General features: G+C 45.4%; 2 protein-coding genes across 18 annotated transcripts in view; one reads left to right on the forward strand and one right to left on the reverse strand.

Moving 5' to 3' along the window:
• The window catches only part of URGCP (upregulator of cell proliferation), a 99,788-nt gene extending 99,247 nt beyond the window's left edge, over nucleotides 1–541 (reverse strand). Inside the window, exon 1 of the mRNA XM_055558113.1 lies at nucleotides 1–541. The gene's annotated coding sequence lies outside the window, so the exon portion shown is untranslated.
• UBE2D4 (ubiquitin conjugating enzyme E2 D4 (putative)) lies at nucleotides 297–26,100 on the forward strand. Of its 17 annotated transcripts, none has more exons than XR_008706197.1 (11): nucleotides 323–417; nucleotides 2,163–2,226; nucleotides 2,312–2,522; nucleotides 9,930–9,993; nucleotides 13,834–13,865; nucleotides 13,955–14,032; nucleotides 17,235–17,340; nucleotides 19,047–19,184; nucleotides 20,613–20,654; nucleotides 21,528–21,558; nucleotides 23,834–26,100. XR_008706197.1 is itself a non-coding variant. In XM_055558120.1 (11 exons), the coding sequence occupies exons 3-10, from the start codon at nucleotides 2,490–2,492 to the stop codon at nucleotides 21,553–21,555; spliced, it is 477 nt and encodes a 158-aa protein (XP_055414095.1). In that variant the 5' UTR covers nucleotides 324–417; nucleotides 2,163–2,226; nucleotides 2,312–2,489; the 3' UTR covers nucleotides 21,556–21,558; nucleotides 23,834–26,100. The 17 variants fall into 17 exon arrangements, 16 of the variants coding, with proteins under 16 accessions (XP_055414091.1, XP_055414093.1, XP_055414101.1 ...); XM_055558120.1 differs by having other exon boundaries at nucleotides 324–417; nucleotides 19,047–19,140; XM_055558122.1 differs by having other exon boundaries at nucleotides 324–417; nucleotides 19,047–19,140; nucleotides 24,408–26,100.
• Nucleotides 26,101–27,134: the final 1,034 nt, after the last annotated feature.

The following is a 27,134-nucleotide window of genomic DNA, read 5'->3' on the forward strand; positions in this document are numbered from 1 at the left end:
AGACTTAAGTTCAAAGCAGAACCACTAAGAACCACTATGTACAAGAATATGTAACAGCCTGAGATGGAATACAGGCAGAAGCTAAAAGGGCACGACCCGGGAACGTCCTCTGTTAAACCAACCAGCGATCCTCTCCGCAGGCCTCCCCAAGCCCTCGCCGACCCAGAGGTAAGGTGGCGGGGCGACGACACGACAGGTTCCCCAGGCCAGGCCCGCTCTGCTTGCCCGCGCCGGTACCAGCCACACGCAGAACGCCTACCCACAGTGCCCCGCGGCGCGCACGCGCGCAAGCGGCCGTTCCCAGCTTGCAGCGCTGCGCGGCGGCCGAGCCGGCAGCGGGCCGCCTCTGGCAGCCCCGGGCCAGGCGCCCCCTTCCCCAGCAGCGGGCGTAAGATGGCGCTGAAGAGGATCCAAAAGGTAAGCAGTCCTTCCGCCTGAGGGCTCCTTGCGAGTCCGAAGTGTCGACTCCCGGGTAGGGGCGCCACGGCCGCCAAATGAACGGCGGCTGAGACCGAGCAGAGAACGGTAACACCTGCCAGGAAAGGAGGCGGAACCGCCGCCCGCGCGGCCTTAAAAGGGTACCACGCAGCGCGCGGGGGCGGGGCTGCGTCACGTGGGGTTAGCATCGCGCGCGACGGGGCGGGGCCCCGAGCGGGGCCACGGAGGGTTAGCGTTCCACACGCCTCCCCGGTCTCCTATCTCGGCATCTGTGGCAAGGTGCGGGCTCATTGCACCCTGGACCGCTGTGTTCCGGGCGTCTGGGCGGAGAGGTAGCGCCTGGTCTCGGAGGAAGGAGGGCATGCCCTTGTGGGGGTGTCTGGAGGGCTGGTCAGAGGAGTCGAGGCTGGAGCTGGATTCTAGGGGATGAGTATGAACTCTGCAAGTGCAGAAAAGGAACAAGGGCGTTCGCGGTCTTGGAGAGATGCCGTGGCTGGGCTTGGAGTGGGGAGAGCATGACTGGGGTTTAAGTGCCGCTGGAACAGGGGATGGGAGTGGGTGGGCAGGACTATGTGGGGGTATTAGGGGCAGTGCTGGGATAACTTTTTTATCCTGTAGGTAATTGGGAGTCCTTATGGGCATTTAATATATTAACTAGAATTTGGAAAATGCACAATAGGAGGAAGAAAAAGTATTTTCAGTTATGCAATATTATTTGTTTACATCGTAGTATATCTACTATCAGTCTTTTCCCTTTTCTTAAAAAAAAATCACACTTTGCATCCCGCTTTTTCACATAGCATTAAACTAGGCATTTTTTCATGTTGTTAAGTAGAATTCATAACTGTAGTTTTTAACATCAGCTTTCCAAAAGTATATGACCATTAATTTAATCATTACCTGTAGTGAATAAACACATGGAAATGGATGTCAGAAGGCAAAGAACTTAATCATTCCCAGCCTCCATGTCCACATGTTTTTATAAGTTGGTTTTTTTTTTTTTTAGACTTAGATGATATATGTTTAGTACATGCGTGGAATATATCAAGCGCTCAGTATGAATTAACGACCACTGATACTCTAAATTTTATAAGAAGTAAATAATACTGTGATAAGCATCATTGTATGGTGAGTTTGGTCAATCAGTGGTAAAGAATCTGCCTGCCAATGCAGGAGACTCTAGTTCGATCCCTGGGTTAGGAATATCCCCTGGAGAAGGAAATGGCAATCCACTTCAGTATTCTTGCCAGGAAAATCCCATGAACAGAGAAGCCTGGCGGGATATAGTCCATAGGGTCCCGAGAGTCGGCTGTGACTTAGTGACTAAAAGCAACATGGTGAGCTTAGGTTTGATTGCCTGAGGTGGGATTGTGGGATCTCTTAGGAGTATGATGTTATTGTTCAATCACTAAGTGCTGTCTGACTTTGCATCCTGACGGACTGCAGCACACCAGGCTCCTCTGTCCTCCACTATCTCCCAGAGTTTGCTCAAATTCATGTCCATTGAGTCAGTGATGCTGTCTAACCATCTTATTCTCTGCTGTCCCCTTCTCCTTTTGCCTTCAGTCTTTCCCAGCATCAGGGTCTTTTCCAATGAGTTGGCTCTTCACATCAAGTGGCCAAAGTATTGGAGCTTCAGCTTCAGCTTCAGCATCAGTACTATCAATGAATATTCAGGGTTGATTTCTTTTAGAATTGACTGGTTTGGTTTGATCTCCTTGCAGTCCAAGGGACTCTCAAGAGTCTTCTTTAGCACCACGATTCAAAAGCATCAAGGGGATGCTAAGGGTAAGGCTCATTTTTAATAAACAGCTCTCCTAAAAGTAATATGTTTCGCAAATTATTCTCTGAAAGAGGTCATCTGTTATCCTAGGACTTTGAAACAGGTGAATGATATGCTCAAATCTGTGTTGTGAAAAGAGGCTTCTGGCTCTGCTGTAGCCTGGAGTGGCCAGAGGGGGAACTGAGGGCACCATGAACGTCCGGCAAAGCTGTCGTCCAAGTGACCGACCGTGGAGCAGTTGCCAAGACGGGACCTGTGCTTGGATGACATGCAAAGGATACAATCGACAGAACTTGAAAGAGTATGTGGTGAAAGTGAGAGAGGGGGATGCACAACATGGATAACTGATTGGATGGCAGTGTTATTGCCTGTGTTGGAAATCAGACATTTTGAAGGCAGGGAGTAAGGTGAGGGAGGTAAGGGTGTAGGTTTGAACTTACATGTCTGAACATATAGACTGATAAGATTTGTAAAAAGGAGAACTAAGAGAAAGTGAAGAGAAACTAAAGAGCCTTGAAAGTGAAAGAGTTAAAAGCTGGCTTAAAATATGCTGTCTAGGTTTGTCATAGCTTTTCTTCCAAGGAGCAAGCATCTTTTAATTTCATGGCTGCAGTCACCATCTACAGTGATTTTGGGGCCCAAGAAAATAAAGTCTGTCACTGTTTCCATTGTTTCCCCATCTATTTGCCATGAATTGATGGGACTGGATGCCATGATGTTTGTTTTTTGAATGTTGAGCTTTAAGCCAACTTTTTCACTCCCCTCATTCCCCTTAATCAAGAGGCTCATTAGTTCTTCTTCACTTTCTGCCATAAGGGTGGTGTTATCTGCATATCTCAGGTTATTGATATTTCTCCTGGCAATTTTTTTTTCTCCTGGCAATCTTGATTCCAGCTTACGTTTTATCCAGCCCAGTATTTTGCATGATATACTCTGCATGTAAGTTAAATAAGCAGGGTGACAATATACAGCCTTGTACTTCTTTCCCAATTCAGAACCAGTCCATTGTTCCATGTTTGGTTCTAACTGTTGCTTCTTAACCTGCATACAGATTTCTCAGGAGTCAGGTAAGGTGGTCTGGTATCCCCATCTTTTTAAGAATGTTCCACAGTTTGTTGTGATCCCTGGTGGCTCAGACAGTAAAGTGTCTGTCTACAATGTGAGAGACCTGGGTTTGATCCCTGGGTGGGGAAGATTCCCTGGAGAAGGAAACGGCAACCCACTCCAGTACTCTTGGCTTGAAAATCCCATGGACGGAGGAGCTTGGTGCAGGCTACTATCCATGGGGTCACAAAGAGTCGGGCATGACTGAGCAACTTCACTTTCACACAGTCAAAGCCTTTGGCATAGTCAATAAAGCGGAAACAGATGTTTTGCTGAAACTCTTTTGCTTTTTCAGTGATTGAACCAATGTTGGCAATTTGATCTCTGATTCCTCTGCCTTTTTAAAAATGCAGCTTGAACATCTGGAAGTTCTCAGTTCATGTACTGTTGAAACCTAGCTTGGAGAACTTTGAGCATTAATTTGCTGGCATGTGAGATGAGTGCAATTGTGTGGTAGTTTGTACATTCTTTGGCATTGCCTTTCTTAGGGATTGGAATGAAAACTGACCTTTTCCAGTCCCATGGCCACTGCTGAGTTTTCCAAATTTGCTGGCATATTGAGTGCAGCACTTTAACAGCATCATCTTTTAGGATTTGAAATAGCTCAGCTGGAATTCCATCACCTCCACTAGCTTTGTTCAGAGTGATGCTTCCTAAGACCCACTTGACTTCACATTCCAGGATGTCTGGCTCTAGGTGAGTGATCACAGCATCATGGTTATCTGGCTCTAACATCTTTTGCGTATAGTTCTCTGTGTATTTCTGCCACCTCTTCTTAAGTTCCTCTGCTTCCGTTAGATCCATACCATTTCTGTCCTTTATTGTGCCCATCTTTGCATGAAATTTTCCCTTGATATCTCTGATTTTCTTGAAAAGATCTCTGGTCTTTCCCATTCTATTTTCCCCTATTTCTTTGCACTGATCACTGAGAAAGGCTTTCTTATCTCTCCTTTCTATTCTTTGAAACTCTGCGTTCAGATGAATATATGTTTCCTTTTCCTTTCACTACTCTTCTTTTCTCAGCTATTTGTAAGGCATCCTCAGACAAGCATTTTGCCTTTTTGCATTTTTCTTGGGAATGATTTTGACCACTGCCTCCTGTACAATGTCACAAACCTCTGCCCATAGTTCTTCAGGCACTCTGTCTACCAGATCCAATCCCTTGAATCTGTCACTTCCACTGTATAATCATAAGGGATATGATTTAGGTCATACCTGAATGGTCTAGTGATTTTCCCTGCTTTCTTCAATTTAAGTGTGAATTTGGCAATAAAGAGTTCATGATCTGAGCCACAGTCAGCTCCCAGTCTTGTTTTTGCTGACTGTATAGAGCTTCTCCATCTTCAGCTGCAAAGAATATAATTAATCTGATTTTAATATTGACCATCTGGTGATGTCCATGTGTAGAGTCTTCTTTTGTTTTGTTGGAAGAGGGTGTTTGCTATGACCAATGTGTTCTCTTGGCAGAATTATGTTAACCTTTGCCCTGTTTCATTTTGTACTCTAAGGCCAAACTTGCCTGTTACTCTTGACTTCTTACTTTTGCATTCTAGTCCTCTATGATGAAAAGGACATCTTTTTTTTTTTCTTCTTCTTCTTTTTTTGCTGTTAGCTCTAGAAAGTCTTGTAGGCCTCTATAGCACTGTTCAACTTCATCTTCTTTGGCATTAGTGACTGGGGCATAGACTTGGAGTGGTTTGCCTTGGAAACAAACAGAGATCATTCTGTCATTTTTGAGATTGCACCCAGGTGCCGCATTTCAGACTCTTGTTGACTATGAGGGCTACTCCATTTCTTCTAAGGGATTCTTGTCCACAGTGGTAGATGTAATGATCTGACTATAAATGTTAATTGTTCTTTAGAGATAACTTGCAAAATCAGGAAAGTATAGATAATACCATATTTACATCTACTCTAAGATGAACAGTTTTTTACATTGTCACTCCTTTGAAATTGGGATGCTGCTTAAAATCACTGGCAGTATGACTGTCATTGTGTGAAAGCCATGTCACAGCAGTGTATATTGAGGTTAAATGCATTGTTGATGTGTTGAGTTTAATTGCTTTAAAAATGTCTCCAAAAAGATATTTTGATTTAATGCTGAAGATTAAAGCTTTTGTGAACACAGGCACAGAAACAAAACAGTAGGGAATAAATTTTATACTAAAGGAATAAATGTTGCTGGAAAAGGGACTGCAGTTCTTTATTTCCATGTCAAGCTAACCAAATGCTTCATAGACCACAGAAAGGAAGATACCATGTACCCTCTAGTCAGTGAGGCTGGCTCACCTATATTTGCTGAAGTTTGTGCAAAAGAGTGTGTATTGTGGGCCTTTCTGTAAGAAAACTCCAAAAACATTCATGGAGGACTGTTTTAAGAATTGCCACATCACCACTGCCTGGAATGCACAGGGGATGACTAGGAGCATACCCATGACCCAGGGTTAGTATAGACTCTAAACGAGGAGAGCCCATTTATTTATTTCGTTTGTCTTCCACTCCTTTTTTGCTATGCATGAATGATTTAAAAATAAAAACATATGCCCAAGTAAGCTTTGTGTTGTTGTTTAGTCACTAAGTTGTGTCTGCCTCTTTGCAGCCCCATGAACTGTAGCATGCCAGGCTTCCCTGTCCTTCACCATCTCCTGGAGTTGCTCAAACTCATGTGCATTGCGTCAGTGATGCTATTCAACCATCTCATCATCATCTGTTGCCTTTTTCTCCATCTGCCCTCAGTCTTTCCCAGCATCAAGATTTTTTCCAGTGAGTCAGCTCTTCTCAGCAGGTATTGGAGAAAGTATTGGAGCTTCAGCATTAGTCCTTCCAATGAAAGTTCTGGGTTGATTTAAAGGATTGACCTGTTTTGATGTCCTTGTATTTCAAGGGACTCTCAAGAATCTTATCCAGCACCACATTTCAAAAGCATGAATTCTTCTGTGCTCAGCTCTCACATCCACACATGACTACTGGAAAAACCATAGCTTTCACTTAAAGCTTAGTTTCAAATTAAAATTAAAATTTTAAGTGTAAAGAATCTCATAGGATATCACTTATATGTGGAGTTTTTTTTTTTTAATTATACAAAAATGGAATAGCTTTGACTTAAAGCTTAGTTTCAAATTAAAATTAAAATTTTAAGTGTAAAGAATCTCATAGGATATCACTTATATGTGGAGGTTTTTTTTTTTTTTTTTTTAATTATACAAAAATGGACTGATTTACAAAGTAAAAATCAGACATAGAAAACAAACTTACGGTTACCAAAGGGGAAGAGGGGATAAGTTAGGAGTTTGTGTTTAACAAATACACAGTATAAAATACACAAGGACCTATTATATAACCCAGGGAACTATATTCAATATCTTGCAATAACCTATATGGAAAAGCATCTGAAAAAGAAAAAAAAAATTATAAAACTGAATCACTTTGCTGTACACCTGAAACTAACACAGCACTGTAAATCAACTATACTTAAAAAAAAAAAAATTTAAAGATAGCAATAATATAACCCACAGAATGGAGGAATGTATTTCTCAAATAGTAATATCTGAAAAGGGATATATATCCAGAATATGTAAAAATTCTTACAACTCAAGAATGAAAGACTCCAATTAAAAAATGGAAAGAAAAGAATGCATTTGGTCTTAGTTTAATTGCCAGTGTGTTTTCTTTCTTAGTTGCCTATAAGATTGTGTCTTGCATTGAATGAGATCTTGAATTGAGTATAGCACAGTAAAAGAAATGAGTGTGTGTTATGTTTGCTTCACTATTTTCCTCTGGTAATCCACTCTACTTTAACCTTTTTCCTTTTCAAGACTCACTAATCATCAGCGTTACTTGAAACAATAAGTATTACACAATGTTAATGTGCTTAGTCCTTTACAATTTATGAAATATTTATGCATTTATCATTTGAACCATCCCATGGTTCAAAATTCAAAAAATGCAAAAGAGTCTACAGGGAAACCTCTCCCATCCACTCCTGTCCCCAGACACCCAGTTCCTCTCCCAAGGTGTGATTAATGTTACTAGTTTCTTCTGTACTCTTCCAGTACTAGGTATCTTTATACATGCCTCATTCTTCTTCTTATAATGCTAATAATTGAATCCTCTATACACTGTCATCCTTGATTTTTTACCAAGTACATTTGTGTACATTATAAACATTACAAAATTATAGCCAAATATTAGTGCTGGCCAGTTGGCAGGCAAATGTAATTACAACTCAACAGATAATTTATACTGAGGCCCAAAGAGGTCAAAGTTGTTTTCCCAGTGACAAAGCTGGAATTCAGACCTGGGTCTTCTGGCCTCTGTTGGCAAAACACAGGAATGCAATATATTGGTAGTTTCTTTCAAATCACTGTTCTTCCTTGAAATGCCAGTTAGCATTTGAAACTCCTTGGTGCTAGTTGGAGTCTCTGTCATTTGAGACCCACTTCTGGGCCTTCAGGAATCATCAACTGTTAGTAACCATTCACCATACCCTTTGCAAGGTATTTGCCTTCTAGGGACAGGGAACAGCCCATGTAGATGCCTGGAGATATGGATAAACCTGGTGAGTTGGGGGGAATTGGCCAGTTCTACTAGCTTTCCTGCCCCCAGTTGCTCATGTGATCTCTCCAGGATTTGCCTTAGCCTCATCACAGAGCTCATTCATTCATACAGGATTGCAGAGAGTATAAACAGTCCCCTACAGAGTGGTTGTAGAGGCGTGGAAGTGCAAAGTAGAGGTAAGCAGGCAAGGGGCTGTTCTGTGGGGCTTCCTGTAGGCATTTCTGAGCATGTCCTCTGGTCCCCTCACCTGACATTAGTTGCTCCCCAAGCTCATTTCTATTGTGACAACTAGTAACACTGGGTACTTAGTGCTTATAAAAAGTAACCTATTTAGATACATTAGATACTAGCTAAGATGGAGAAGGCAATGGCAGCCCACTCCAGTACTCTTGCCTGGAAAATCCCATGGACGGAAGAGCCTGGAAGGCTGCAGTCCATGGTGTCGCTAAGAGTTGGACACGACTGGGCGACTTCACTTTCACTTTTCACTTTCATGCCTTGGAGAAGGAAATGGCACCCCACTCCGGTGTTCTTGCCTGGAGAATCCCAGGGACAGGGGACCTGGTGGGCTGCCGTCTCTGGGGTCGCACAGAGTCGGACACGACTGAAGCGACTGAGAAGCATTAGCAGCTAAGAACTGACCAGTGGTATACTAGTAGGTGTTTAAAAACCAACCAACTTCTGGGATAAAACTTGGCTCTGACTTGTGGTGCTTGCCAGCTTCTGTAATATAAATATTCCCACTGTGGCCAATTGTATTTGTGTGTAGGTGGGATAAGTACAGAATGGCCAGAGAGGCAGGCATTATTAGAATGATCAGCATGCCCAGAGATTACAAGGTGGGATCAGGAGGTTCTTTGAGAATGAGCTCAGTTTCAAGCATTGTTCAGGTAAGGAGGAATGTGATCAGCCATGTTTAAACTTCATACATAATGCCCTAGACCCTGGGATTTGCCATCCTCTGAGGAGTTTCCCTGCAACCTGATGGACCATTACTTGTGCCTCATTCCTTCTCTTTGGAACCCCTCTGGAGACCACAAGAAGTTTACCCAGATTTGGAACTTAGGGAGAGTGAGGAGTATTAGGAAACATCCTAGTTCATACAAACTATAGTTTTTAAGTCACTGCCCAAAATCTTAGACCTTGAGGCTAATCTGGGCTAGGATGACTTTTGGGGATTGTGTCCACAAGTTGTATCCCATTTAGGGAATCTAGTTATAATGTTGGAGAAGGCAATGGCACCCCACTCCAATACTCTTGCCTGGAAAATCCCATGGACAGAGGAGCCTGGTAGGCTGCAGACCATGGGGTCGCCAAGAGTCGGACACGACTGAGTGACTTCACTTTCACTCTTCACTTTCATGCATTGGAGAAGGAAATGGCAACCCACTCCAGTGTTCTTGCCTGGAGAATCCCAGGGACAGGGGAGCCTGGTGGGCCACCGTCTATAGGGTCGCACAGAGTCGGACATGACTGAAGCAACTTAGCAGTTATAATGTGATTCCTGTTTCCCCCCATTGGTACATAGTATAGCTGTGCTAGACTGGCTCACATGTCCTTCATCTCCCACTTGGAGCCTTAGGACTCCCATACAACCAATGGTGAGTAGGGCAGTAGTGGAGCAGAGAGATTGAAATACAGGAGGCCTGTCCTTGACTAGACACTTCCTCTGGGCTAAGTGCTTCCATTCAGAAGCTCAGAGCTAAAGCCCAGCCCCTGCCCTTCTCCACCTGAGTGGTGTTAGGGCCCTGCCCCCTTTCAGCTCTGTGACCTTGGGTAAGTAACTTAACCTCTTTACCTCTCAATTTTCTAGCTTATTAATTGGAAATGGTAACACATTTTTCACACATATCTTCACAGACATGAGCAGACCCTTGTTTTCAAGGGTATTGCAGATCACTTGTTTTCATTAGCCAGGCTCACCCCCCTCCTGAAGTCTGGAAGCCCCCTCCCACTAGGAGAATGCACTTCTGGCCAAAATATGTGGGGTGTAGAGCAGTATCCCCAGTTCACACCCTGGCTCTGAGCTCACTATTTTGTGTTCCAGGAATTAACTGACTTGCAGAGGGACCCCCCTGCCCAGTGCTCCGCAGGACCTGTGGGAGATGATTGTAAGTACCGTTCAGGGATCCAGATCCCATGAGCCTTGAAATTAAGACCCCCAAATTTATCCATCCCTCAGTTTTTTTGTTTTTTGTTTTTAGAAAACCTATCGTTGTTACTGTTGCTTTCTCTTCCTTTACTTGTGAGTAGCTCTTTCATTAGATGCATTGACTTCATAGCCCAGCTGGTCAAGATGTTGCTGGAAATCCCCATCTCCCTCCATTGGGGCACAAGAAAGCCATCTGGAAAGCCAACTAAAACTTGGGGCATTGCTGGAAAAATGGTCATGAAACTAATCATGGAAGACCTGTTGCTATTGCACTTGGGGGTAGAACTGGAGGGTTGATGAAGGGTGGGGAATGGGGCTAGCTCTGTGCCTCTGCGAAGGGAAGGGACAGTTCTTTTCTCCCACTTCTGCTCCCAGGGGGAGACTGAAGGAGCTGCAGTGGGCAGCCCTCTGCCACCCTCTGTAGCCGACTGGCCATAGGCCATGCCACCCAACACTTGGACATCCCAAATCTACTCTGCTATCCTACTTCACCTCTACTTTCTGAGCATCTTAGGCTCTGGGATGCTCATCCTTTACTGTGAGGCTCTAATAGCTGCATCTGAAGGAAAAGTAGGATGGAGAGGGAGAGACTGTGTAAAAGGGGGTGGTGCCCTTCAAGGACACCAAAGAATTAAAAACAGGTACTCAAACAGAATTCATATATCAGTGTTCATTGCACCATTGTTTATAATCCCCCATTAACAATCCCCCGTTACATGCCCATTAACAAATTAATGAATAAGCAAAGTGGTATATATGTGTGTGTGTGTATACATATATACACAATAGTATATTATTTAGCAATAAAAATTGATAAAGTTCTGACACATGCAATAACATGGATGAATCTTGAAAATATGCCATATAAAGCCAGAAACAAAAGGACACATATGATTCCATTTATATGAACTATCTAGCTAGACAAGGCAGATATAGAGACAGAAAGTAGAGTAGAGAGGTTTATAGACACTGAGAGGAGGCAGAAATGGGAAAATATTTCATGGTACAGAACTTCTGTTTGGAGTGATGGAAAAGTTTCAGAAATGGATAATGTTGGTGGTTGCACTGCATTGTGAATGCACTTAATGCCACTGACGTGACACTTAAAAATGGCCTAAATGACATATTTTATGCTACATTTTCGTGTCCAACTCTTTGCAACCCCATGGAATTCTCCAGGCAAGAATACTGGGGTGGGTAGCCATTCCCTTCTCCAGGGGATCTTCCCGACCCAGGGATCAAACATGGGTGTCTCGTATGCAGACAGAGGGAAGCCATATGTTACATTTTTTAAAAACTTTCACTGTGTTAAAATGCAAGAAAGAAAAATTTCACAGAGATGAAAAAAAAAAAAGAGGAAGTAGTCATATGTGAGGGAGAAGTCATATGTGTGTGTTCCTGCATGTTCTGTGGGCTGATGCTTAGAGGAACTGAAAGTGGGCAGACAGCTACTGAAAATGGAGGATCCCAAAAGCTTTATGTGAGAGTTTAAATAATTCTTTAGAGCAGAACAGAAATGATTCCCATTGCATATACAGAGTTAGTAAACAAGTGTAGCTTCACCGGTTTGTTACTTGATCTGTGCTGTCCTTCCAAGTGTCATAGGTCTCAGTAACATATTTTCCCTCTCTTACCTCTTGCTTAAAATAATGTAAACTGGGGTTACTGAGAAGATTGAACTGGTAATGATTCAGCTTCTGCTTTCTAAAGGTACCCCTTGGTGTTCCTCTGCACCACACATTCTCACCCTTCACTGCAGCCCTGTACTGGGAAGCAGCCATCTTTATCTGAGAGTCTAGCCACTCTCCATACTCAGTACCTGAGTTTTGATGAGGTTTGCACAGTCTTGGAAACTAGCTAACCTTTTGGGGCCATTTCATGCCTGCCCTGTGAGTTAACAGCCCCTTTCCGGCATCCCTCTGCAATTTCCTTTCTCTTCCTTTCTCTTTTGGAGCCTTCTGTTCTGACTGTGCCTTTGGGTTCTGCTCAGCCCCTCAGCAGACTTCAGAGGTTAAAGTGAATGGGACCAAAGGGTCACCTGTTTGCCAGAAGGAACCACTCATATTATCTACTCCTCCCCTTCTCTGTATATTAATTATCAAAAAACATTTAATAAGGAATTCCATTCTATACTATGATTAGGAAAATGTATACCTACAAGCTAATGATTAGTATGAGTTGGAATAAAAGCAGTCAAAAGAAAAAGAAGTGACACTTTATTAGCTTGCTGCTGCTACTAAGTCACTTCAGTCGTGTCCAACTCTGTGTGACCCCATAGACGGCAGCCCACCAGGCTCCCTTGTCCCTGGGATTCTCCAGGCAAAAACACTGGAGTGTTCCCATCAGTAGCATTTCTTGAAACATTTGAAAAAGGGCAAGGGCTGCTATGACTATGTTTGGATACCTGTAGGGGCTTGGGAAACCTCTTCTCTTGTCCCTTCAGTTCCTTCCCCTCCTCATGCTTTGGCAATTTCTGGCAAGGGCAGAGTCTGTGAGATATTTGAATAGATGGCAGGAAACCCAGTACAGGACCAGGTCTGAAAATTGGGGCTGATTTCACACCCATGATGGATCCATGAGACAGAATTCCCTAGAGAATAACAGATCCCTCAGATGTTCTCAGCACACCCCCCAGGTGGGTATATAGGCACTTTCCACAAAGACTGGACAGTGTCCTGGGAGCTTTGGAACTGAGTCATCCGCCTGCTCTAGGCCAGTCTTGCTGAGCGTACAGTAGCTTTTCTAGGGATGTGTACAGCAGTAAAAGTAGCCTGACTCCAGAGAGGGCAGCAGGCGTGACGTGCAGCAGGAGCAAGCTCTAACGCTGTAAGGAGGGACGTGGCCTGACCACCAGGTTGGTGGGAACCTGGGAGGGAAGAACACAAGGGGCTGCTCTTGGCTTGTCACCTAGTCCTGGGGATGTATGACAGGACACAGATGGGAAATAGCCACTGAAGCCCCGGGCCACAGGCAGTGATTGACTCCTGGAAGAGGCCCTTTGGAGAAGGCTTCAGAGTAAATAGTGAAGAACTAAGGAGAAGAACTAAGGTTTATAAAAGTAACATGGAAAGTGGCTAAAGCCTACCTAAGGCTTTATTCTGTGCAAAGAGAAGATTGAATTGTAGTTTACTGGCACCTGGATAGTAAAAAATTTAATTTTCTCCTTAAAAGATCTGGCCTTTGTCCCTAGCCTCAGGAAGGCGATATCTAAACTACCCTGCCTGATAGGACTGTCTGTTTAGCTGAAGGCCTTGACCCAAACCAGCAATGTGAGTTAGGTGGGGGCAGGCCACACTAGACAGACCAGTCACCTGGTTTAAGATGGAGGTTTTGGATCATTGCCAGAGGAACTGGAGACATAGATCAGCCATGTGAATAGTCCATTAATCCATCCTGCTAACCTGATGGAGTTCCAGTAGAAACTCTGTACGCTGAGCCAGGGGTGAGCATCCCTGTAGGCAGTATTCCGTGTGTTGTCACACATCAATACCAGGACTCCAGGGAAGAGGACAGTTGAAGGTCTACGTTTGGACTCTGCCTGGAACTTTCCCCATGAGCTCTTCCCTCAGCTGACATTGACCTCAGCCTTTCACTGTGATAAATCAGAGCTGTGAGCACAACAATCTTTCATGAGTCTGGAGTCCAATTAAATTACAGAAACCCCTACAGAAGTGGTTGGTGTCAGAAGTGAGGGCAGGCTTATGTGTGAACAGCACCCTCTGAACAGAGCAGCTCCTCTTTGGTGGAGAGACGTGTTTGCTGGAGAAGCTCACCTTCCTGTCTCTTTTTTGTCTTGCAGTGTTCCACTGGCAAGCCACCATCATGGGCCCGGTAGGTAGCAGCTGCTGAGCACAGCCCTTGCTTTGCCTGTTGTGCCTCTTGCACATGTACTAATCTGCTTTCGGTGTCTCATCCTCCAGAATGACAGTCCTTACCAAGGAGGCGTTTTCTTCCTGACCATCCACTTCCCTACTGATTATCCTTTCAAGCCCCCAAAGGTGAGGACAGGGGACAGGGACAGTGTGTGATGAAGTCACTGGTACAGAAAGCTGCACCTGGGGCTTTTCCCAGGGGCCCTTATTCACCACCAGGAGTACAGCTTTCCAGGAATTAAACTCTGGACTTTCAGGACTCACTCTTCATGTGAGCAAGAGCTGGTGTGGTGAGGGCTTCCTACTGAAGCCATGTTTTCAGGGGTGTTCCTTGTCGGGTGGCCGAGTTAAGATGTGTCTCAGGCTCCAGCTCCCTTCTCTGGAGTCCCTTTCAGTCTAGGACAGGACTTCTCAGCCCCTGTCCCAGGGACACTGAGATTTTTGTGATAATAAAGCCTGAGATGGGAGGTGAGGAGAGGATTGCTTCTAGTATCTAGTGGAGGCCAGGAATGCTGCTCAGCATCCTGAATTGCACAGGATGGCCCTGAATGTCCACAGGTGGAGAGATGCTGGCCTAGGACCCTGGAAAGTCACCTCCTTCCTGCACCTGGAGGAGTCCTGCCTTCATGAGATTCATAGCCCCATGCAGGAGAAGTTTAGCTACGCCATGCTGAGGAGAAGCGCAGAGCAGGAAAGTGGGATAGGACAGTGAGGGCAGGTGGTGGTGGGATCACCCTGAGCATGGAAAGGGGCACAGGGAACTGGAGGGCAAGCCTTTGTTTGGGGGTGGGAACAATGACCCCAAGGGGACCCACGGTGTGCAGTCAGTTGCTCTGCTGTGGTGAGAGGCTGGGTAGGGCAGAGACTGGTTGTTATGGCAACGCAGGTGGCATGTTCCAAAGTGAGCCAACAGCACAGGCAGATGTGGTCACACAGCAGTGATTGTATGTTATTCATATTATTTCTAACATATTTTTATCTTTCTGATTGAAAAATTGATAAAAGTGGGTTATTTTAAAATTAGAGCATATGGAGAACTAACTAATACACAGATGGAAATCAGTCTATTTATAAACCTATCCCCAGAGAATATCACAGCTAATAGCCCTACCGATTATCCTTTCAAGCCCCCAAGGGTAAGGACAGGGGACAGGGACAGTGTACATTCCTCCAGGGTTTTGCTTCATATACCAATATATATTCTAATTCTTATTTTTTAAAATAAAATGGTCAGTTCTGGTTGTGAATGAGGAAACTGAGGCTTTGAACGGGCACTCCATTTCCTGATAATGGTGTGGCTTATAGTGGAGGGTGGGACTTGAACCCAGATGTGTCATCCTATTTTTTGGTAACTAATTATTTTAAATTAATTTTAGACCTAGAAAAATGTTGCAAAAATAGTACAGACTTTCCATATATGCCTTGTCAAGCTTTCCCTGAAGTCAACATCTTACTTTATTGAAGTCCAAGTATCAAATCCAGGAAGTCAGTGTTGGCCACATGCTCAGAGCTAAATTGATGGCCTTACTTTTTTACCAGTTTTCCTCGTGTTCTAGGACCCTGCACTGTATTTATTGTCTTGTCTCCTCCATCTCCACAGTCTGTAACAGAACCTCCATTTCCTCTGGTCTTTCATGACCTTGATGCTCTTGAGAGGTAATGATCATTGTCAGAGACTCCCCCCCGCCCCATTTGGGGTTTGTGTGCTGTTTTCTCAGGATTGACCTAAGGTTTTGCATTTTAGCAAGACTTACACAGAAGTCTTGAATCTGTGCCAGGGCCCCCTGTCTCAGGGTTTGTGATGTGTCTTACTGCCCTGAGGTTGACCTTAATGGCTTAGTTAAAGTCAGACCTTTCACCCCTGTGTGCACATTCTATCTAAGCCATGAGAAGAAGCTCCTCTGGGCTTCCCAGCCCACAGCTCTTCTTGGTCATTACCACCAGAAGCCATTGGTGCCTCCATATTTTAAATCAGAGTTAAATGTGGTTAAGATTCTGGAGATTTTGCCAGCTTTTAATGAAGAAGACTGGGTTGTGCTGGGCACAGGGGGACAGATAGTAAAATACCTCTTTTAAGTGTAACTGTTATTTTAGGGGTTTGGTTGAAAAAGTATGTTTCATGGTCTTGAATCTACCCCCACTCTCCCCTTTCCCTGTTGAGATTTGCTGCAGTGTCTTGTAAACTAGCATCTTATACCCTTCATTAGTGTATAAGTTGCTGCTCATCTTTTTTAAAGTAAACAGATAGGATATAATCCTGTATGTCTGTTGGGCATTTTCAGGATTCCTGATTGCCCAAGGACGAAGTAAAAGCAGCGCCTATTATTAGAGACTGAAGTCAGCCCTGTGAGTTGGGTTTACTGTAACAAGGAGAGTTGTGTGCCAAAATGTTGTGTCTTCTACAATAGAAGAGTTTCTGTCTTTTTAAAAATCTCCTTTCCACAGGAGAACAAGACAAAGTAAGATTGCTGTTTGGGCAAGAATTTTCTGGGTCTATGGGGGGAATCTGGCAAGGTTGCATGATCTTCTCTACAGGAGATAATAAAGAATAAGGCAAATATTTAGTGCCTGAGTCACTTTGGAAGTTTGATGCTTCCTGGAAAAAAGTGAAAAGTGAAAGTGTTAGTCGCTCAGTCATGTCCAACTCTATACAGTCCATGGACTGTAGCCTGCCAGACTCCTCTGTCCATGGGATTCTCCAGGCAAGACTACTGCAGTGGGTATACTGGATCTTCCCTCCCAGGGACTGTCAGGAAGTCTTCTGCATTCCAGGCAGATTCTTTACCCTTTGAGCCACCAGGGAAACCCTTCCTGGAAAAAGTCATTTGGTAACAGATGCTGAGCCTCACGTACACAGCCTTCCTTCTCCTCATATTCTGAAGTGAGTTGTTTTAAAATGAAACCAACAAAAAAAATCCTGTTTTATTGTAAACCGTTTCAGGCATGTAAAGTATTGTAGATAATCATATAATGGATGCCCACGTATTCATCATCTGGCTTAAGAACTCCATTATTCAAGAAGACTTCTGAGTCCTGGCCATTGCTCTTCTTGTTAGCCCTCAGAGCACACTATTCTGGGAGAGATGGTGTCAGTCCCCGCGTCTAGTTCAAGAGCCCAGCAGGGAATGGGTTGGGGGACTTTGCCTCCAGGCGCACCCTCCTGTATCCCGTTCTGGTTTGGAATAATGCCCAGCCCACCCAGGATTGTGCAGGGCCAGGTATGTCCCAGTAGTGGTCATTTCCACCTTACTTGGTTCATTTTCCAGACAGATAAACAATCTAGAATGTCCCTGTGGTCTGTCTGACCTGAGGTCTCTCATCTCTGCAGGTTGTTTTCACAACCAAAATTTATCATCCCAACATCAACAGCAACGGCAGCATCTGCCTTGACATCCTGCGGTCCCAGTGGTCTCCAGCACTGACTGTGTCAAAAGGTAAAAAGGTAGATGTGTACACTAGGTTCTGATGCTGTGAGTGCCTGTCTCATGCCCGTCTCTGTCACAGCAGAGTTTCTACCCCCACACTCCTGAGAGCAAATTCAGGCTCCGGGGAAGCAGCCACGGTCCTAGCCCGTGGTCACAGCCTGGAGGGGAGGAGGCTGAAGTGGTGCTTTCCCCACCCCCACCGTGTCCACCTGGATCTGTTGCTGCAGGGTGCTCCAGCCAGACTGTTGCACGGGTACAAAAGAAAATATTGATCCTATTTATACTTTTGATCTAAAAGTAAGAAAGGCAAATAGTAAATATTACATTGCCTCTTCCATTCTCTCACTTATTCATTTATGCAACATGGATTGTGAACCAGCCCTGAGTGAAGAGGACACAGGGCCTGCACTCTGCATGAGGGTGAAGAAACCAGTCTAAATTGGACTTAAAGGACGCAGATATTCCTTCCCAACTAAGACAGGCTGAACATGGTTGTATGAATACTGAGACTTGAACACAGAGTGTGTGAGTTACCTGTCAGTGGAGTGAGTAAGGTGGTAAAAAAAGCAACCTGAGAGAATCAGGGTACCAGAGCCCAACAAACAGAGTGGAGTGTGAGGCAGTGCAGGTGGCAGAGCTTTAGGCAGCAGGGGGGTGGGCCACAAGGCACCAGGACAGCTGACCAGAGCAGGCCCTTTGAGACTGCGTGGTAAATCTCCAGGGAAAGCTGCCCACTCCCATGTGGTGGTGCAGATGCCGTGGAGGCAGAGCTGACTCCAGTACTCAGGCCTCCAGGAGACAACTCCACACTAGGGGCCTGCTCCTCTCTGAGCTGAATCCTCACCCCACTGCCTAGCATGCCTTTGGATGTGGGGGGTCAGGACACTCTCTAAGAAAGTAGGGAGAGGAAATCAGAATGGCCAGGAGTAGGCACTTGAATGTGGAAGGAAGGAAGAAATTAGCCCTCTCATGACACATCCTTTGAGCTCAGAACAGCAGGAGAGTTGAATCGCTTTAAAAAGACAAATCATCCCTCAATCATAGTGTACCTGGTTTACCATAGTTTAACTGTGGTCAGGACTTGGATAGATTCACTGAGGCAAGGATGATACTTGTTTGGGGTGGTACAGAGGGTTCCAGAGCAAATCTAGGATTGACAATGCATTTAGCCTAGACCCTAACAATCCCAGCAGCACCGCTTCCTCAGCCCCCAACCACAGCCCCGGTGGGAGTGTCCTCACAGGTCCAGAGCAGAACTGAGAGTGTAGGGCAGTGCACGTTTGCTTGGCAGTCACACAGACCTGGTTCTGAATCTTGTTTTTACCCATTTGGTGGGTGTTCCAAGTCTGTAACCTTGGACAGGTCACCAGAATCTTCTGAGTTCTGGTTTCTTTAATAGTGAACAGGGCCCCTGGGACCAAACAACAAAGGTACATGGCACGGAGCCAAAGAACTTTTGAGATCAGGAAAGGGAGGCCAGAAGTGCCCTAGAGCAGATGTACCTGGGACACCACAGGGTAAAGTTGCTGTTCAACTGATAGATGGACAAAGTAAATACATTCATGACTCTTGGGGTATCAGAATAATTTTGATGGGATGTTGAAGAGAAAATAATTCCTCTGTCAACAGAGAGTTCAAGTTGAGGGGCTCACTGGACCTGGGGTGACCTGGGAGCCTTGTGACTGCAGTTGACTCATTGTTTCTTTTTTTCCCAGTTCTCTTATCCATCTGTTCTCTGCTCTGCGACCCCAACCCTGATGACCCTCTCGTGCCAGAAATAGCCCATACCTACAAGGCTGATAGAGAGAAGTATGTGTCCTCTTTGGATTGCCTTTGGGCCCCAGCTGCTCCAGGTAGCTCCCAGAAATACCCTAAGCTGGTGCTTCCAGGCCAACAGGGTTTTCCCATGGACATCATCCTGCCCATTCTGAGCTGGGCTGAGACTCCTGCCTCTCTCACTAACATATCCTTTGACTCTGAGGAGGGAGAAGGAGATAAAAGCAGTTTCCCCTCCTGGATAGCTCATCAGCTGCCACTACTGAATCCTAAAATATTATTGCCAAACCTGCCCTTGAGGCCAATAATGTCAGTGGTCAGCCAACAATGGACTCAGAAGAATCTGACAGCAAGAAAATTCTGGATTAAAATACAAGGATTTTATCACAAGATAATGGGGTGTCTGCTCAGATATGCTCAGGGTGAGGCCAAGGCTGACTGAGGTGGGAAACACTGCTGTGCTCAGTTTGCTAGTTGAGGCTAAGAAGTAGGCAGTGTGTTCCTGATTTACTGACAGACCCTCACTGCTAACTCTGATTACCAGACTCATAACTGTAGAATTCTGACTCATGTGGCCGGACACAACCGTGTGCACTGTAGCCTGAGCAGATGTCTGTGGCTGCTGGGGCAGGTACATTGTGTGAAAACCTCTGAGCGTTGACAGCACTGTGAGAAAGAGCCAGGCAGGGCCCCAGGCATCAGCAGTGGCAGCCCTGTGAGCAGCTCTGGGCAGGAGCAGGGTGCAGAGGGTGGAGCTGCTGGCTTTTAAAAGAACTCTCCAGTAGGTCTTTCAGTTCATTATTTCTCTTCTATTTAAAGAGATTAGAATGGAATGTGCTATTTCCAGCATATATTTCTTGAAACCTTTATAGAGCTCATTATTTCCCTCATTTCAATTCTCCTGTATGAAAAAGTGATTTTTAATTGATGAGATCTTAATTTGTATTTATTTCAACACTTATTATGATATATTTTAGATATACTAGAAGTGATTTTCTTCACTGTCTCCTCTGATTACATAGCTCTCTTACAGTGTCATGGCACCAGGTTTCATTACAGTAATGTGGATAAATGCACATATTCTCAATGGGCACCAAACCTGCTCTGTGGCTGCCAACGGTGGCACTGACTCACACTCTGGTGGCCAGATTCATGGAGCCCATGTGCTGGATACCAGGGACTGTCCCAAGCTGACCTCTGTGTATCTCTTCCTGATCCAAATGCATCCATGTTGAAAGACGAGAGGGAGGGAGGAGGTCTATTATGCTCTTAAATATTCCACAGCAGATAGTTGTGAAGAACTACTAGGACTCACCAAGCTCGGGATTTATGGCCGTGAATGACATGTTGCTGCTCCAGGTGGTCTATTTCATTCATTCATCCATCTTAGGTATTTGATGAGAAGCAACAGCATTTCTCCTATATCAGTTCTTTTCTCTACTGCGCATTGAAAGGAAGTGACCTTTATGAATTAGGGTGTCACTTCCTCTGCTTTTTTCTTCCAGGTACAACAGACTAGCAAGAGAATGGACACAGAAATATGCTATGTAAGTGCCTCAGAGGTTTTACAGGAGACATTGTCCAAGAGAAGCTGAGCTGAGCTGTTGGCTGAGCCACTCACAGAGCGTCATCTCTTCTGCAAACAAATGCTGATTACCCACTTTCTCCAACCACAGCATGTTGGTACCACTCTCAGCCATCATGGTTTTGACAACGTCATGTCTCTGGTGCCAGATCAGTAGTCACTGTTGTGATCTGCAGCCTTCCTGGCTACATTGGAATCGGTCCCTCCACCCCAACTCACTGCTCACCTGTTCGGGGAACCTGTGTGCCTCCCCTGCCTGGCCTCACTTTAGGCGGCATCGCTTACCATGGCGCCACACAGGGGCCCCAGTCTGGCCCCTTACCACGTGCTCTTTGTCTTTTAGAACTCAGTGCCCAGGGAGGAGCGGGCAGGCTTTCCTCACATCGTGTCTGCCACAAACCACGTCCTGAGGACTCTCACCTCATCCCAGGAGTTCTGGGAATTGGAAACAGTGTCACTGGGAAGTGGAGGCCTTGCCCCACAGCTCCCACCAGTCTTCCTTGGCAGTGCCACATGCTGGCACTCTCCTCCCACACCAAGAAGCTGTAAATAGAAAGTCAGGATATAAAGCACATAACATGCCATGAGAGATGACTGTCCTTTTAGAAGCAAGAACAAAATTATGAAACCTGAAAAGATTGGGGTTATGCTTTTCTATCTGATGAGATTTTCGCCACCCCTACCTCCTCCCACTCTGAGCCTACATAAAGTCAAAGTGTGAGCCATTCATTGAACAGAACACAGGGAGAGAGGGGAACTGTTAAATGTAAATAAAAATGTAATGCACTCATAACCCTAAATGATAACTGACATTTAAGTCTCTTTTTTTTTCCAGGCAGAACAGAAGATTCGGAAACTTTTAACAGGTAGCCCATCGGGTAACTGGCCTCCTCTCTTAAGTTTCTGATGTAACACATTTCAAGAGCTGCCTTTAGAGTTCAGAGGTTTGAGATTAGGTTAGTGAGGAGAAGGGTAGTAAAGGGATTATTCTAATTGAACCTCCAAAGAGAGGAGGAAAATTGAGGGACTTCACATCTCTAAATATCCAATTTGGCCTAGTCTTTTCTAAGTGGTTTTCAAAGCTAGTCCACTCCCAGAACAGCCCTATGAGAATAATGTTTGGGTAAGTAGGACCAGGAAGTGGAGAAACACTAAAATTCTTCAACCAGATGGCCAGGTCTGTGGAGTTTGGAAGGAGGCCTGCAGACGTTGCACCTGGGGATCAGCCCCAGGTGACCATGTGAGCCTGACCTGCTCCAGAAACTCTGAAGTTGTAGCACAGCTTCCCTGGGACTAGTCACCACCACTTCCTTAGCAAAGCAGGCAGCAGTCTGAGCCTGGTCTGCATTTACTTTACGGGGGTCCGCATTTAGGATCCTCAGTTACAGGGCTGCTTTCTGTGTTCCATGGGACCCATTCGCTGATTTGTACCATGGTGAGGATTTGCCCTGTTAATTTTTTCTCTCTTTGCTACCCCTTTGGTCTTTACTTAAACAAAATGATAAACTTCAGGTGTCCCCTGGGAACACTGCCACCACACAACTCTGCCATTTCAGACAGTGGCCATAATACTCCTTGAACCAAATATAACAAAGTATGGGAAGGTGGGACAGATTCAAATTTCAGAGACAAGTCAGAAGAATATCCAGGGCCAAGTTGGTGTTGAGTTGGAGGGTGCCATTTTCAGCCTTTCAAGCATAATAGCTTTGACTCCCCAGAAGCTCATGAATTTTCTCTGTCTAGTTAAAATTTTCCCAAGCCTGCTGTCTCTGTTGGAGATAATGCAGTAGAAAAAGTAAAATTATCCTTTGGGATCCCCACTATGAATTACCATTCACCCTTTGCTTGATTTGCACTCTGTACTTGGACAGCCCTTTACTTGTGCCAGGCCAAGTGATAGACAGGCCAGCACAGTGATGTTCTTGCAGGCCTGTCCCCGGCAAGTTCCTTGGACTCCGTATCCCTGAGAAACTTGCTTTTAAAGCCTTCCAGGGCTCAGGTCAGCCTGAAGGACAGGCATCTTAAGTTGAAACCCTTATTTTAAAATGCATTGTGTGCAGGCAGCTCCCAGGTATCACACAGGTATAGATATCATGTTTCCAAGGCGAGTCCCAGGTCAGTAACTTAACAGCAGATCTAAAAATCTAACTGTGCAGTGATACTTTGTTTTCTCCATGGACCAGAGATAGCAGGGAATTGCATGATCTTAAGCAATTAATCCAACATGAACAAATGACTTAACTGTGGCCAATAGTGTCTCAGTTTGCTGGATGGAGCTGTGATCTTGATCCTTTGGCAGACTACAGGAAGACCCAGGAGTTCCAAGAATATGGCAAAGGGTCAAAATCTCCCGACAAGGGATTAGAACACCAGAACTCCCATGTCCAATGGGCCTGGCAGCTCACAGCTGACCCATGTGTCAGCACCATGGGATCCCACACCACCTGACCACAGAGGCTCAAGGATGGGCAGGTTTCTGTCCTCAAATTCAGGACAAAGTATCCTAAAGTGATAAAGAGGTGCTTGTGAGACTGATCAACAGAGCTTCTGGCCAGAAGGCCTGTTCTAGTAGAGGCAGAGAAAGCCTTGGGAGCAGCACGGGCCACTTGTCCCTCTTGCCCTCGCCTGCCCCCTCTTCTGTGCCTCTGTTCCTCCAGCTCTTCTCACTGTGACACATGCTTCCTCCCTGGCAGCACTGGTTGAGTGAGGATTAGATCTAGCCATGAAAGCTAGTCTGAGAAACAGGATGGCTTACCAGTGTTATCAACCTGAGTCCTTGGACTCTTTAATCAATAGAAATTGATAAGAGATCAGACAAGAAATTTAGGCAAGGCTTTACTGGAACTCACACTGCAGCAGTGGGGAGTAAGAACAAGTGAACCGGTGCCCTTGCTTGACCCCTGCAGGTGGCAGGGCGAGCTGGTCCCTTAAATGAGGTGAGGGTGGGGTGGACCAGTGGGTCAGGTTGGAAGGGTGGCTTGGGTGGTCTGCCAGCCCACATGGTGGTGCTATGTGCTCCCCGTACCTCAGAAATGACAGTTGGGTTTTGGTCTTTTTGTATTAGTCAGAATTGACCCCAACTGTGCATTCATCAAGTTATTTTTAGTCCCTTATAGTTTCTTTGTGTTCTGTTGCTCAAAGAGCTGTTTGTCCAGGTGCGAGCACTCCAGTAAAGGGACCCAGGCCCCAACCTATCTCACCAGCACCCTCACAACAGCAGCCTGGTGCCATGCAGGCAGGCACGCACACTGGCTCCCTCAGGCCTGGTGATCTTCCCAGCCAGTCTTCTGGCTGCATCATGACCACCATTGGGGTTTCTCCTCTGTTGGCAGAGGGATTTTATTAAAAACAAAACTAAAAAGCTACAGAAAATCTGCACAACCTCTCTCAAACCAAATAGTGGTTTCTTGATTTTCCTAAAAAAATGTCACGTTTCCATATTACCCCATCTCCACTGCACTTCTCCCAGGCTCCTACACCTTACCTTCAGATAGGCCCACTTGAGCTGTCCAGCTCCCTGCAACAGAGCTTACCTCTGGGTGCACAGGCTTGACTGGGCTCCACTTTAGGAGGTAATGACAGAATTGCCCTCTCAGAGCCTGCCTCTCACCCATGCTGCCCACCCCACCACCACCAACCACCACAGTAGCTCAAGGGGCTAGTCACGGGGAATGTCCATCACCACTGGCTGGTCATTACTTTCTATTGACTTTAGGTGGCTTTATCCAGGCAATGAATGAGCACTTGCCAAGTGCAAGGTGTGAAGAGGAGGGGAAAGGAAAAGAATTATACAAAGAAAATGTGGTTGCTTTCTGGGAGTTCACTGGAACTACACAGGCCTCAGGACGGAGCTAAAACTAGGGTAGGACCTGATGGATGGATAGGAAGGAGGGTCCTACAGGCAAAGGACTGTGTTCCCCAACAAGCACAGCACATTCTGGGACCTCACTCAGCAACCTGGCAACACTCCCGCACACGGCCCTTCTGAAATTGGGGCCCTGTTACCTTCTCGGTGGCACAGGGCTCACCTTTCTGGAGAATCATTGAAGGCAGAGGAGTGCAGGATGAACAGCAATTTTCATATTAAGTGGATGGCATAGTTCATATAAGCTGGTGTGTAAAACCATTTTGCACCATAGACTCCCAGGGAAACAAGCACATCACTGGGCCAGGGGCTTTGTAGGGGCAAGGACATGGGCACAGAGCTACATCTGTTCCTCCATCCACATGAAGAAAGGAACGAAATGACATTAGGCCTGGGCCCAGCCTCATCTCAAAGCTTGTTCCCAGGAGCAATAATGACCTGGCCAGGGCACTAGAAGGCCAGGCATGCTCAATGGACAAAATGATCTACCAGCTCCAGAAATAAGGATGTAGATGGAGGCATGGGCTGTAAAGTTGGGGGTGGCAGAGGCAAGGGGTGAAAGGCTAACTACCCATCTGAGGGAACTTGGCTAGTTCTTCCTTCTTTGTCAAATATCCAGCAGTAGGAATAACCTGGTGGTCCAGGGGTTAGCAGTCTGTGCTTCCACTGTAAGGGTCACAGGTTCAATCCCTAGTCAGGAAACTATGATCCCACATGCCATGTGACCAGAAGCAAGCTCAGGACACCATCCTGGAACAGGAAGAACTAACAATAACCTGTCAACATCTTTGGGTTTAAAATGTTGGCAGAGTTGTAGTTAAACTGCAAAATCCCCATCACCTATACCTTCTGTTCCCTTTGAACCTAAAATTTCTGCTGACTCCTTGCTGTGGGCCCATCTGTCTACACCAGGGAGCTTGGCTGATGCACATGTCTCCAGGTCTTTGAGGTCAAGGCTTCGGTAAGACTTGAGAAGCTAGAAGCCCTCACAGCAAGAGCTATGTGAGCAGCAAGTATGCCCTCTCTGTAAAGGGTTAGGATGGCAGGAAAGAGCACTGCTTCTCCTGAAGGAGGTGTTTTTTCCCTTTCTGTGAGACACCACATACTGACTTGTGGCAGACCCTGATAGCCAAGCCTTAAATGACACACAGACCACATTGGCCATTCCCTACCTGCAGGCCTGAGTCACAGATCAAGCTCAGGATTGCAGCCTTTCCACCTTTCTACCCTTGACTGCTTACCCTCTGTTTAAATCATAACAGGGATTCAACTAGGAAGGTTTGGGGTTTTTTGTTTTGGTTTTAATCTTCTCAAGATGTGAAGTATTTGCTTACTGGATTCCACTTACCATGCAGCATAAATAAGTTTTCTTATTAGGGCAGGAAAACCAATGATTTCATTTCTCCCTTTCTGTAGTAATGTGGCCATGTGTGGCTGGAGCATAGAAATGTAATCCTGGTGGTTTTTAAGAAAATTATTTTCTTGCTAATTGACACTTCTGTGGATGAAGACTTTGAATAAAAACCTATTGTTTTCTACCGATTGTTGTGGTGTCAATGATTATGTACCCTCAAAATCCCTGTGTTGAAACCTTAACCCTCAAGGTAATGATATTGGGAGGTGGGGCCTTTAGGAGGTGGTTAGGTCACAGCAGTGGAGCCGTCATGAATGGCATTAGTGTGCTTATAAAAGAGGTGCCCCAGAGAGCTTCTTGGTCCCTTTTGCCATGTGAGAACACTATGAACTGTCAGCAGAAGGAGAGTCTCAAGACTGTTTCTCCTATGGGCCTCAGTTCTTGGTAAGGATGCAAGGAAGAATCTAAGGTCTTACCTGTTGCAAGGAAGTTTATTAACAATCAGGAAAGAACAGATCACAAAGAGTTGGACAAGACTGAGTATACTGTAGATGGTGACCGCAGCCATGAAATTAAAAGACATTTGCCCCTTGGATAAAAGCTATGACAACTCAGCATATTAAAAAGCAGAAACATTACTTTGCCAACAAAGGTCCATATAGTCAAAGCTATGGTTTTTCCAGTAGTCGTGTATGGATGTGAGAGTCGGACAGAAAGCTGAGAGCCAAAGAATTGATGCTTTTGAACTGTGGTGTTGGAGAAGACTCTTGAGAGTCCCTTGGACAGCAAAGAGATCAAACCAGTCAATCCTAAAGGAAATCAGTCCTGAATATTCATTGGAAGGACTGATGCTGAAGCTGATGCTCCAATATTTTGGCCACCTGATGTGAAGAACTGACTCCTTAGAAAAGACCCTGATGCTGGGAAAGATTGAAGGCAGGAGGAGAAGGGGATAACAGAGGATGAGATGGTTGGATGGCATCATCAACTCGATGGACATGAGTTTGAGCAAGCTCCGGGAGTTGATGGACAGGGAAGCCTGGTGTGCTGCAGTCTATAGGGTTGCAAAGAGTTGGACACGACTGAGCGACTGAACTGAGTATACACAAAAAAAGTACAGAAGGAAAACTTCGGGAGGAGGGCCGTGCAAGGGAAACAAATGGCCCTGGAGGGCTGGAGTACAGTTTTTAAGGCAGGGTCATTTGTGTAATTAGGGGGTGTCA

This window comes from Bubalus kerabau, chromosome 20 (genome assembly GCF_029407905.1).
Source record: "Bubalus kerabau isolate K-KA32 ecotype Philippines breed swamp buffalo chromosome 20, PCC_UOA_SB_1v2, whole genome shotgun sequence".
Classification (NCBI taxonomy): domain Eukaryota; kingdom Metazoa; phylum Chordata; class Mammalia; order Artiodactyla; family Bovidae; genus Bubalus; species Bubalus kerabau.